The 14,155-nt window shown below is 37.7% G+C and overlaps 1 protein-coding gene across 42 annotated transcripts in view; it reads right to left on the bottom strand.

The window, feature by feature from the left end:
• The window catches only part of CFAP20DC (CFAP20 domain containing), a 282,051-nt gene that overhangs the window by 110,213 nt on the left and 157,683 nt on the right, over positions 1-14,155 (bottom strand). For 27 of the 42 annotated variants that reach the window (XR_014063942.1, XR_014063947.1, XR_014063945.1 and 24 more), the window contains one exon: positions 6,156-6,530. The exons of 12 other annotated variants lie outside the window; for them this stretch is intronic. Coding sequence is in view for 21 of the 30 variants with exons in the window: in XM_081524581.1 (XP_081380707.1) it covers positions 6,156-6,530 (375 nt within the window). In the remaining 9 variants the exon portion in view is untranslated. The remainder of the gene's footprint in view (positions 1-6,155; positions 6,531-14,155) is intronic. 3 more of the 42 variants (XM_081524571.1, XM_081524570.1, XM_081524572.1) reach the window with 1 other exon arrangement.

The following is a 14,155-nucleotide window of genomic DNA, read 5'->3' as shown; positions in this document are numbered from 1 at the left end:
CCTTCATAACAGAAGCTATATATGACAAACCCACAGCAAACATTATCCTAAATGGTGAAAAACTGAAAGCATTTCCCCTAAAGTCAGGAACAAGACAAGGGGACCCACTCTCACCACTACTATTCAACATAGTTTTGGAAGTTTTGGCCACAGCAATCAGAGCAGAAAAAGAAATAAAAGGAATCCAGATTGGAAAAGAAGAGGTACAACTCACTGTTTGCAGATGACATGATCCTCTACGTAGAAAACCCTAAAGACTCTACCAGAAAATTACTAGAGCTAATCAATGAATATAGTAAAGCTGCAGGATATAAAATTAACACACAGAAATCCCTTGCATTCCTATACACTAACAACGAGAAAACAGAAAGAGAAATTAAGGAAACAATTCCATTCACCATTGCAACAAAAAGAATAAAATACTTAGGAATATATCTACCTAAAGAAAAAAAAGACCTATATATAGAAAACTATAAAACACTGGTGAAAGAAATCAAAGAGGACACAAATAGATGGAGAAATATACCGTGTTCATGGATGGGAAGAATCAATATAGTGAAAATGAGTACACTACCCAAAGCAATCTATAGATTCAATGCAATCCCTATCAAGCTACCAATGGTATTTTTCACAGAACTAGAACAAATCATTTCACAATTTGTATGGAAATACAAAAAACCTCGAATAGCCAAAGCAATCTTGAGAAAGAAGAATGGAACTGCAGGAATCAACCTGCCTGACTTCAGGCTCTACTACAAAGCCACAGTCATCAAGACAGTATGGTACTGGCACAAGGACAGAAATACAGATCAATGGAACAAAACAGAAAGCCCAGAGATAAATCCACGCACCTATGGACATCTTATCTTTGACAAAGGAGGCAAGAATATACAATGGAGAAAAGACAATCTCTTTAACAAGTGGTGCTGGGAAAACTGGTCAACCACTTGTAAAAGAATGAAACTAGAACACTTTCTAACACCATACACAAAAATAAACTCAAAATGGATTAAAGATCTAAATATAAGACCAGAAACTATAAAACTCCTAGAGGAAAACATAGGCAAAACACTCTCTGACATAAATCACAGCAGGATCCTCTATGACCCACCTCCCAGAATATTGGAAATAAAAGCAAAAATAAACAAATGGGACCTAATTAAAATTAAAAGCTTTTGCACAACAAAGGAAACTATAAGCAAGGTGAAAAGACGGCCTTCAGAATGGGAGAAAATAATAGCAAACGAAGCAACGGACAATTAATCTCAAAAATATACAAGCAACTCCTGCAGCTGAATTCCAGAAAAATAAACGACCCAATCAAAAAGTGGGCCAAAGAACTAAACAGACATTTCTCCAAAGAAGACATACAGATGGCTAACAAACACATGAAAAGATGCTCAACATCACTCATTATTAGAGAAATGCAAATCAAAACCACAATGAGGTACCATTTCACACCCGTCAGAATGGCTGCTATCCAAAAGACTACAAGCAATAAATACTGGAGAGGGTGTGGAGAAAAGGGAACCCTCTTATACTGTTGGTGGGAATGCAAACTAGTACAGCCACTATAGAGAACAGTGTGGAGATTCCTTAAAAAACTGGGAATAGAACTGCCATATGACCCAGCAATCCCATTGCTGGGCATACACACTGAGGAAACCAGAATTGAAAGAGACGTGTGTACCCCAATGTTCATCGCAGCACTGTTTATAATAGCCAGGACATGGAAGCAGCCTAGATGCCCATCAGCAGATGAATGGATAAGGCAGCTGTGGTACATATACACAATAGAATATTACTCAGCCATTAAAAAGAATACATTCGAATCAGTTCTAATGAGGTGGATGAAACTGGAGCCTATTATACAGAGTGAAGTAAGCCAGAAAGAAAAACAGCGATACAGTATACTAACACATATATATGGTATTTAGTTAACTGGTAAAGATAACCCTGTATGTGAGACATCAAAGGAGACACAGATAAATAGAACAGTATTATGGATTCTATGGGAGAGGGCGAGGGTGGGAAGATATGGGAGAATGGCATTGAAGCATGTAAATTATCATATGTGAAACAAATCGCCAGTCCAGGTTCGATGCATGATACAGGGTGCTTGGGGCTGGTGCACCGGGATGACCTGGAGGGATGGGATGGGGAGGGAGGTGGGAGGGGGGCTCTGGAAAAGGAAAACATGTACACCCATGGTGGATTCATGTCAATGTATGGCAAAACAAATACAATATTGTAAAGTTAAAAAATAGATAAATAAACTAATTTAAAAAAAGAAGAAAAAAAAGGAAAAAAAAAGAAATAAATAAAATATTTTGACCTTCAAAAGACACCATCAAGAAATGAAAAGACAACCTACAGATTGGGAGAAAATATTTACATAGCATTTATTTGACAAAGAACTTGTATCCAAACTCTTACAAGTGTACAATAGAAAGATAAAAAAATCCAATTAAAAAATAGGCAAAGGATTTGAATAGGTATTTCTCTAAAGGAGATACACAAATGGCTAATAAGCACGTGAAAAGATGCTCAATATGTTTAATCATTAGAGAAATGCAAACCAAAACTACAATTGAGATACCACTTCACACACACTAGTATGGCTTCAATAAAAAAGACAGACAATAAGAAGTGTTAATTATGATGTGAAGAAATTGCCCTATTGCTAATGGAATTGTAAAATGGTAGAGACACTTTGGAGAACAGTTTGGCAGTTAGTCACAATGTAAAGTTCCATATGACCTAGCAATTCTAATCCCAGGTATATACCCAAGAAGACTGAAAACATATGTCCACACAAAAACTTTGTCATGAATGTTCATATTGGCATAAATTCGTAACAGCCAAAAAGTGGAAACAACCAACTGTCCATCAGCAGATGGATAAACAGGATATATCCATATAGTGATTTATCATTCCTGCATAAAAAGGGGTGAAATATTACAACATAGATGGGACCTTGAAAACAGTATGCTAAATTAAGGAAGTCAGACATAAAAGGTCGCATATTATATGATTCTATTTAAGTGAAATGTCCAGAATAGGCAAATCCATAGTGGCAAAAAGTAGATTAGTGGTTGCCAGAAATTTGGGGGGAAGGAGGTATGAGGAGTGACTGTTAATGGGTATGGAGTTTCTTTTGGGGTGATGAAATGATCTAAAATTAGATAGTACTGATGGTTATAAATTCTGTAAACATTGTAAGAAAAAATGTTGACATCTATATTGTGTGAATTAAATCTCAGTAAAGCAGTTATTTACTTATTTTTCTAAATCACTCTGTGGTTTTCCGGGATCTGAAGAAAAATCCCTTTGTAGAGTTAGTAAGCACACGACATTCTTGAGGAAATTAGTTTTCATAGATTTTTAGCAGCAAACATCAAGCGGGGAGAACGTCAATTATTAGAATCCTCTCACTAGGACCATGAAGTTCTTTTTTAAAAAACAAGGGTTCTCTGGAATAACCCTTCATTCCCATTGTAAATTCACTTCGGAATGGGATAGAATGCCTATGCCTTCAATAATTTTATGTCCTGTTAAACTGAGATTATCACACTTACAAACATGAGTCACAGATTGTAATGATCATGTGGGCTGATAGAGAGTAAATTTTATTAGCTTGAATTTTGACACTGAGGTCAAACCTCTGTGCACAAAAGGGAAGTAGTTCCTTCGTGTCTTCATCCTCTCAAAAAAGATAAAGCTCCTTTTCTCTTGATTCCCAGTGAAGTGATTGCTCTGTCAAATGGAAGAGGAATGTCTCAGAGGGCTGTCATGTGGAACACAGACCTGTCAGGCTTGTGTCTGCAATCTGGACTGAGTAGCTCTAGGAAGGGTCTCCCAGGTGGTTTCTGAGAACTGTCTTATCCTAAAAGCTTCTTAAGATAACGAGTGAGGGAAAGTCTCCTGCTCTCTCTCCAAACTTTGGTCCGTTTCCTCCTTTCATTATTCCCTGGTATCATCAGAGAGCACTATCTTTCAGCCAGTATACTTTGCTGAGTGGACAGGTACTTAAAGTTCATTTGGGCTGGAGGCTCCCAAGCTCAACAATCACTTCTGATAAAAACTTTATTCAACAAAGTAGGTATATATAAAAAAACGTACTTTGACATAATTCAAGTCATATATGACAAACTCGGCTGACATCACACTTGATGGTGAAAAACTGAAAGCTACCCCTCTAAATTCAGGAAAAAGATAAGATGCTCAAGGATGACTGTTCTTACCACTCTTATTCAACATAGTACTGGAAGGCCTAGTCAGAGTAATTAAGCAATAAAATGAAATACAAGGCATTGCAATTGGAAATAAAGGAGCAAAACTGTTACTATCTGCAGATGACACGCTTTTATATATTTGTTGCTGTTACTCAGTCGCTATGTCTGACTCTTTTTGACCCCCATGGACTGCAGTAGATCAGGCTTTCCTGCCCTTCAGTATCTCCTGGAGTTTGCACAAATTCATGTCCATTGAGTCGGTGATGCTATCTAACCATCTCATCCTCTGCCTCCCCCGTCTTCTTTTGCCTTCAGTCTTTCCCAGCACCACAGTCATTTCCATTGAGTCGGCTCTTTGCATCAGGTGGCCAAAGTATTGGAGTTTTAGCTTCAGCATCAGTCCTTTCAATGAATATTCAGGGTTGATTTCTTGTAGGATTGACTGGTTCGATCTCCTTGACGTCCAAGAGACTCTCAAGAGTATTCTCTAGCACCACAGTTCAAAAGCATCAATTCTTTGGCACTCAGCCTTCTTTACGGTTTAACTCTCACATCTATATACAACTACTGGAAAAACCATAGCTTTGACTATATGGACCTTTGTTGGCAAAGTGATGTCTCTGCTTTTTAATACACTGTCTAGGTTTGTCATAGCTTTTCTTCCAAGGAGCAAGAGTGTTTTAATTTCATGGCTGCAGTCACTATCCACAGTGATTTTGGAGCCCTTTTATATATAGGAAGACCTTGAGACTTCACCAAAAATAAACATTAGAAATAATAAAACAAACACAGTATAGTTTTAGGGTAAAAAATCAATACACAAAAAAATCAATTGCATTTCTACATGCTAACAATGAGCTAGAAGAAAGAAATGTTAAGAAAACAATCCCATTCACAATCACAACAAAAAGAAATAAATTTAAACAAGAAGGTGAAAGACCTCTGAACCATAAGACATTGTTCAAAGAAGTTGAAGAAGACACAAATAAATAGGAGGATATTCCGGGCTCACAAATCGGAAGAATTAACATTATTAAAATGTCCACATTATCATAAGTCATCTATAGATTCAATGCAATCCCTATCAAAACCCAAAGAAATAAAAAATAAAAAAATAAATATTAGTTGACGGTAATGATATATATATATATACATATGTCTATTACCTGACTAAGTAACCCACTATAACATGCTTAGAACATAACTGAACCCAAGTTTTACACTGTAACACATACAGAATACTTAGGACATGGCAAATCAAAAGAAGCTTTACTGCTTAAAAAAGGAATATAAATGTCATTTTTTCTGTATAGCCTCATTTGTTCTCTAGTTTTCTAAGTGCAGCTATGGGGGAATTGAAGGAAGAAAAGTACTCATACCAAGGAAAAAAATCAATCTGATGGACATGAATACAGTCACCAGGCTAGCCTAGGGATTTATTCAATGACACTGCTTTACTGTTAACCTTCACTCATACCATTTATTATTTGGGGAATGGCTGTAAAGAGACCAGAAAGTGAACAGAGTAATGATGTTTTTATGGCTCCTAATGTAGATTGTTATTGAAAATCTGTCAATTTTACTGGCAAGCCTTTGGCTCAAAAATAAAATCTTCATTTATAATTTGCAGGCAGGGATAACTCAAATTATGAGAAGTAACTGGGAAATAAAAAGTAACTATTATGATAATTAGCTTTCTCATTAAAAACATGAGGCATTCTATTATCACTGGGATGTGCAAGGTACTCTTTAACAGCTGCTGTTACTGAGCTAAAACATATCTAAATAGGAAAGAAAATATATTAGCGATCACCCAAATGATGAAAAATAGATACTGCTGAATATGTGTGCAAAGTAGAACAGAACAGAACCCAGCAGGATGTACTGCCCACATATGTAAACCAGAACAAAACCACTTACAGATAACTCAGCAATCGGTTTCAACTTCTCCTCTGAAATTTCCTTTAGGAAGGTTCTGTTTATTGAAGCTGACACTTGATAGGCTGGTAGGTCCTTTGCTTTAATAATAGGATCTGAAAGTTTTGGAGAAGACTCACGTCTTCCAGGTGGAGAAAGGGATGGTGTAGGCACAAAACTCGTTTCAAAGTCTTTTATATCTACCTGCTTCGCCAAGGAATTCTGGTTTTTTGAAGTTCTTCCTTCTGCATATGCATTATTTAGATATCCTTTACTTGCATACTTTGCAGCCTTCCCCAGCACACTCTCTAACGTTAACTGAGTTAACCCTGGAGGACTAGTTGTTGGGCTTGAAGAACCCTGGACACTGTGGTTATCCTACACAGAAGAACAAAGGGAAATCACTTTGAGCTGAAACTTGTGGTGAATAAGTTACTGAATACAAGTTCTTAATAAGTTCTTGTATTCTCTGAATAAAGCAAAAGAATACATACATATACTTACACACACATACAATTTTATTCTATAATAATAAATAAAAGAACTAAAAACAGCAATGCAAACAGGTATAAATCATTTGCTATGATGCCCTGCTATGTTTGCCTCTGGTCTTGGTAAGGCATGTATTTTTATCACTGAGTAATAAAGAGTACATTTAGGAAACAGTAGCTCAAATATATTCATTTCAAAGAAAGTATAAAAAAGAAGAGAATCCATACAAGATGAGAGAGAGAAAGTCACTCAGTTGTGTCCAACTTGTTGCGATCCCATGTACTACACAGTCCATGGAATTCTCCAAGCCAGAATACTGGAGTGGCTAGCCTTTCCCTTCTCCGGGGGATCTTTCCAACCCAGGGATCGAACCCAGGTGTCCCGCATTGCAGGTGGATTCTTTACCAGCTGAGCCACAAGAGAAGCCCAAGAATACTGGAGTGGGTAGCCTATCCCTTCCTCCAGCGGATCTTCCTGACCCAGGAATTGAACCAGGATTTCCTGAATTGCAGGTGGATTCTTTACCAACTGAGCTATCAGGGAAGTCCATAAGAAGGATCCATAAGAAGTTACCTAAAATATCTAGGAATTGTATGCTTTAGCTTCCTGATAAGCTAATTCCATGAGAAGAAAAAGAATAAGAACTTACAGAATTTACCTTATTTAAGTAGGGAGATGCTACTTTTTTTTAACACATTGGCATGTCAAAGTATTTTAGCCTTATATTGTTGTATGGAAATTTTACTGTTAAAGAGCAATAGATAATAGAGCATGTTTTGTGAAATATTTTTCTTACATGAAAATTTCAATTATAGAAAGTACTTTTCCACAAGACATAAACCTCACTAAATATAATCATTTGGAAAGTTTAAAGTAGAAGCTGGAAACATTTTACTAATGTATAGTTCTGAAATTAGTCCTAACAATTTCAATTTTTAAAATCTGAGAAAGGAGATACTACAAACGAAAAACATCAATGGCCATGAAGGTAAATAACAAAAAAGAGAAATATGGTGCTATTTCACTTGGTATTTTTCTGCTATAAAACAATAAATATAAAGAAAAAGTAAATGTGATAACCACTTATACTTGTCATAAGATTTTTCTAATTTGTCTTATCTATTTAAATGTGTAATAAGCAAACTTGAAACAGAAAAAATAATAACAGCAGAGTACAATTTAAAGACGTTATCTGATGTATGAGATTGTACTATCTTTCATTTTGTTTCAGTAAGCTATTCCAGTATCCTTTCCTTTACAGCTGCATAGAACCAAATATTTGTTTTTTCCAAAGTTTGGCATTTTTAAACAAAATATTTGTATGACTGATAAAACTGGTTAGCTTCTTCTGAATGTTTGGCCATCATACACCTCAAGATATAGATCACTGTCTGAGGTGAAATTTCCGTTTCACTAGAAGTTAAGTATGTGTAAAGGTGAGATAGAATTGCTTTAGGTTGGGCACTGGACAAGAGAAGAATTTATCGAATCTTTTAATTAGAAAGGATTCATCTGTCTGTGTGTCTGTCATTGTTCTGCCTCTCTTCCTTTCTTCCTCATCATAGGCGAGGTGCTGCTCTAGGCGCTGCAGATGCTGCTGCTGCTGCTAAATCGCTTCAGTCGTGTCCGACTCTGTGCGACCCCATAGACGGCAGCCCACCAGGCTCCGCCATCCCTGGGATTATCCAGGCAAGAATACTGGAGTGGGTTGCCATTTCCTTCTCCAGGGCGCTGCAGATGGTGGGAATATAATGGCAGGCCAGAAGTTAAACCCTGCCATCCACGATGTTTGCCTGAAAAGCAACAAAGGGTCACTGAGTAATTTGATGGAGGGGAATGTCATGATGGCACAAAACAGAAGGCATGGGGATGAGTTTGAGTTTGTGTGGATATTGTTTGTGGATATCAGAAGTGTCTGTGGAGATAGTAGCAAGGGAGGCAATTATGAGAGTATTAAGTTGTAATGATTAGAAATGCTGAGGTAGCTGTGGTAATTCAATGGTGGTGACAATAGAGGCTGGACTGATTTGAGAGTTCTAAAGAAGGCAAAGTATGTTGTACTTGGTACGTTTGGGAAGCTTTTATATGGAATCTGCGATTTCTAATCCTGTCATGTTATGATTCACCTTTTTGGTGGAAAGCAGTTGGGATTATCAGACAAGTGTGCTCTCAAGAAAGGTATACTTGGGTCTAAGAACCTCTCCTAAGAAACAGCTTTTCCATCTGTAGTAAAGAAAGAACTGCTGAGTGTCTAAGGATTTTTTTTTTTTTTTAATAAATTTATTTATTTTAGTTGGGGGCTAATTACTTTACAATATTATAGTGGTTTTTGCCATACATTGACATGAATCAGCCATGGGTTTACATGTGTTCCCCATCCTGAACCCCCCTCCCAGCTCCCTCCCCATCCCATCCCTCTGGGTCATCCCATTGCCCCAGCCCTGAGCATTTGTCTCATGAATCGAACATGGAATGGTGTTCTGTTTCATATATGATAATATACATGTTTCAATGCTATTCTCCCAGAACATCCCACTCTCACCTTCTCCCTCAGAGTCCATAAGACTGTTCTATGCATCTGTGTCTCTTATTCAGTCTCGCATATAGGGTTATCGTTACCATCTTTCAAATTCCATATATATGCATTAGTATAATGTATTGGTGTTTTTCTTTCTGGCTTACTTCACTCTGTATAATGGGCTCCAGTTTCATCCATCTCAATAGAACCGATTCAAATGTATTTTTTTCAATGGCTGAGTAATATTCCATTGTGTATATGTACCACAGCTGCCTTATCCATTCGTCTGCTGATGGACATCTAGGTTGCTTCCATGTCCTGGCTATTGTAAACAGTGCTGCGATCAACATTGGGGTACACGCGTCTCTTTCAATTCTGGTTTCCTCAGTATGTATGCCCAGTAGGGGGATTGCTGGGTCATATGGCAGTTCTATTCCCAGTTTTTTAAGGAATCTCCACACTGTTCTCTATAGTGGTTGTACTAGTTTGCATTCCCACCAACAGTGTAAGAGGGTTCCCTTTTCTCCACACCCTCTCCAGCACTTATTGCTTGTAGTCTTTTGGATAGCAGCCATTCTGACGGGTGTGAAATGGTACCTCATTGTGGTTTTGATTTGCATTTCTCTAATAATGAGTGATGTTGAGCATCTTTTCATGTGTTTGTTAGCCATCTGTATGTCTTCTTTGGAGAAATGTCTGTTTAGTTCTTTGGCCCACTTTTTGATTGGGTCGTTTATTTTTCTGGAATTCAGCTGCAGGAGTTGCTTGTATATTTTTGAGATTAATTGTTTGTCCGTTGCTTCGTTTGCTATTATTTTCTCCCATTCTGAAGGCTGTCTTTTCACCTTGTTTATAGTTTCCTTTGTTGTGCAAAAGCTTTTAATTTTAATTAGGTCCCATTTGTTTATTTTTGCTTTTATTTCCAATATTCTGGGAGGTGGGTCATGGAAGATCCTGCTGTGATTTATGTCGGAGAGTGTTTTGCCTACGTTTTCCTCTAGGAGTTTTATAGTTTCTGGTCTTATATTTAGATCTTTAATCCATTTTGAGTTTATTTTTGTGTATGGTGTTAGAAAGTGTTCTAGTTTCATTCTTTTACAAGTGGTTGACCAGTTTTCCCAGCACCACTTGTTAAAGAGACTGTCTTTTCTCCACTGTATATTCTTGCCTCCTTTGTTGAAGATAAGGTGTCCATAGGTGCGTGGATTTATCTATGGGCTTTCTATTTTGTTCCATTGATCTGTATTTCTATCTTTGTGCCAGTACCATACTGTCTTGATGACTGTGGCTTTGTAGTAGAGCCTGAAGTCAATCTTTTATAAACATTTCTTCTTGGTATTCATCCTGGGTCTCGTTTTCTTTGTCTAGGTTGACTTGATCTTCTGATATATTTATTTCTTTATAAATGATAGAGGAGAAATTTATTGTTCAGAGTGCCAGATAGGGGAAAGAAAAGATGGTAACTGAGTGTCAATCCACTGGACTTACTTTAAGTCCCAAGTGGAAAAATAAGAAGTGTAAGAATATTTCTGCCCTTGTGAAGTACCGCATGGCTGAGCTGCAGGCACGGTTGACTCTCTTTGCTGTACATTTACTGAGTAAGCTTGTCCTTCACCATATCCTGGGAACCCTGAGGATGTTTATATGATTGAAGAACTCTGCGTTCAGGCAGAAAACTGGAAAGAGTGCAAGAGACCTGAAAAATACCTCATGCTCTGAATTACTACAGAATGGAGTGGTGACTCTTATAATTTTTGTTTCACAGAGACAAAAAGAGAATAAAAGTTTAGCCAGTTTTCTAGAGAAAGGTAAACAGAACACAGAACAAACATCTTTTGAGCCTTAGTTTTAAGAAAGAAGGCAATGGCACCCCACTCCAGTACTCTTGCCTGGAAAATCCCATGGACGGAGGAGCCTGGTAGGCTGCAGTCCATGGGGCCACGAAGACTCAGACACGACTGAGAGACTTCACTTTCACTTTTCCCTTTCATGCACTGGAGAAGGAAATGGCAACCCACTCCAGTGTTCTTGCCTAGAGAATCCCAGGGATGGGGGAGCCTGGTGGGCTGCCGTCTATGGGGTCGCACAGAGTCGGACACGACTGAAGTGACTTAGCAGCAGCAGCAGCAGCAGTGGAACTAGGATTGATTTTTAACAACTCAGTCTGGTTGTTAAGACAGTGTTATATCTTTTCCAACTCTTAAAAAAAAATCCAGTCTAATTTCGTATAATTGTTATGTACAATTGACAGTGGGATTTCTGTGACCAAAATACCCTTTACTTATTCATTTCCATCATGTTTTCACAATAAAAAATAAGGACATGTACTGTGGATTTAAAACATATTATTGGCCGACAGATTCCCCTTAACAAAAACAGGCTGGTTGCAGGGAAAAGGTATAATTACAACTCTTTGGATCAGAATCTCTGGATCACTCTAGGATTCCATTTTGTATATGACACAGCGGGAAACTGTGAGCTTCTGCAATAACACTAGTTCAATAAATATTAAGCTCCTATCATGGGTAAGGCATTTTCTAGGAACGATATAAGATACACAGGCAAGAAAAACAAGGACAGTGCCCTTGAGAGGCATAAAGTCTAGTAGCAGAGGGGTAGATCCCTACAAAAGTAATAACTTCATAAGATAGAAGGAAGTAAATTTCACTTTAAAGCTTCAGATGTACTATTATGAGGACTGGTCTTCCCTGGTGGCTCAGCGGTAAAGAATCTGCCTGCAATGTGGGAAACACGAGTTTGATCCCCCTGGGTCAGAAGATCCCTGGGAGGAGGAAATGGCAACCCACTCCAGTACTCTTGCCTGAAAAATTCCATGGACAGAGGAGCCTGGTTACTACAATCCATGGGGTCGCAAAGAGTTGGACACGACCGAAGTGACTTGGCACTCATGCAAGCAAATGCAAATAATTGTGCTCTTTAGTTGACAACCAAAGTATATACCTGTATCATCTCTATTGTCTGCTAGTGCTGTTGATCATCTAAAAGTTTTTGTCACTTCACAAATTTCATCACTAAAACATTCAACAGAAGTATTTTTGTCTACCTGCAAGTGTATTTTTTTCCATCTGTAAGTAGGTCAGAGTACAGCCTTTTCTTCTTTATGCAAGTTTACTCAGATGTATTTCCTTTTGTATGGCATGAGCAGGGATTATACACACAGAACAATTCATGAGCATGTAAAGGGACATTCATCTCACATTTTTCCTAAGCTATACCCTGATTTGGAAATGGGCCAAGAAATGGACAGATTTAGCTGTGTTCCTGATAAGCATTCATTCTCTTCATAGTTCGGAATTTTCATGGTAATGTGTTTCTACGCTATTTTAAATACATGGAAAAGACAAATAAGTGAAGAATCTGGACAGAGCACAAAAGGCTTGCCTATTTTGGCTGCCCTGGAACCAATAAATCTGAACTATCCCAATTTTGAAGGAGGAATTAGGATAAATGGGAAAGCCAAGACAATATACGAGACTAATATTTTGATTTAAGTTGGGTCAGCTTCTATTTTAGAGGGGAAATAGACGGAAAATAAAAAATTGTATTTCTTAGTAGTGGTGCACTGACAAAACCTTCCTCTTTTCTTCAGTAATGTTTTGACTTACTAAAATAGATGATCTAGGCATAAATGTGGAGAAAGAAATGGCAACCCACTCCAGTACTCTTGCCCGGAAAATTCCATGGATGGGGGAGCCTGGTAGGCTACAGTCTATGGGGTCGCAAAGAGTCGGACATGACTGAGCGACTTCACTTTCTTTCTTTCTATAGTTTCTTTTGGAGAAGGAAATGGCAACCCACTCCAGTGTTCTTGCCTGGAGAATCCTATGGACAGAGGAGCCTGGTGGGGCTACAGTCTGTGGGGTTGCAAAGAGTTGGACATGACTAAGCAACTAACAAACACACACACACACACAGACACACACACACAGGCATAAATGACTTTCACATATGTAACATGTGGGCTCGACGGGCTTTGGGATTAATCTGTACTAAATAACATATATATTTATTATATGCATAAGAAGTTCACTATAATCTGATTTACTATGATCTGATTGAAAAATAACCACTTTCACTGATTTGGTTTATCACTGAACTACTGAAAACCGGCATAGCAATTAAATAGAATTTGTCAGAGTAGTAAAGGATTTGGTATGCCATTTTCATATACCAATCACGTGTTCATCTGTTTCTCAGAAGGACAAAAACAAAATCTTTTTGATGTAACTTAACGTATTTTTTTAAAAGTCCAAATCTCTTGAACCATTTGTCTTCTGGGCTCAGAAACATTTGTTTGTTAGATATTCAATCAGGCCCCAGTGCCGGGAACATCAATAGAGTTTGTCTGATTAACTGTAGCACAGCATATGTATGCTGAAGATGAGAATGATTTCCCCAAGGACCCAGCACTTCCTCTGCTGAACTACGTTTCTTGAAAGGACATGCAGATGGGCATTTGGACAATAATTTCTGGATGCACAAAACGAATTGCTCTTGCTGAGTTGTAATTTTAAAAAGATAATTTTAATGACTCTTGAGGGCCACCTACTTGGAGCAGATGAGACCCAGGCTCTTTTGTATCACACCTTTAATGTTGAGTGATTCAGGATAGAACTCTGTTTTCATCTTTGTATAATAAAAGTGGATGATCATATTTATTTATATTCCAATTGTCTTTTTTAATTCAGTCCACCGTGAAAAAAGTCTTATATAACATTATTAAAAGTTCTCAACAAACACATCTGCAATATTTCAAACACACTTTTGATGGCAGTTCTGAATTTGTAACTGAGATAGAGTCAGCAGGAGTTTCTACTTTTGTCCAATGTTTTAGTGATTAAATGTGTGAACTGACAGAACCTTTTAGTTGAACAGTACTAGCAGACAATAGAGATGACACTGATATATAATCTGTCAACTAAAGAGCACAATTATTTGCACAAATACAGCTAAAGGTATCAGTCATAACATC

The sequence above is a fragment of the Giraffa tippelskirchi genome, chromosome 9, assembly GCF_054371585.1.
Source record: "Giraffa tippelskirchi isolate mGirTip1 chromosome 9, T2T-mGirTip1v1.2.pri, whole genome shotgun sequence".
Classification (NCBI taxonomy): domain Eukaryota; kingdom Metazoa; phylum Chordata; class Mammalia; order Artiodactyla; family Giraffidae; genus Giraffa; species Giraffa tippelskirchi.
Note: the sequence above shows the minus strand (reverse complement) of the source record. Positions and strands in the feature narration are given on the sequence as shown.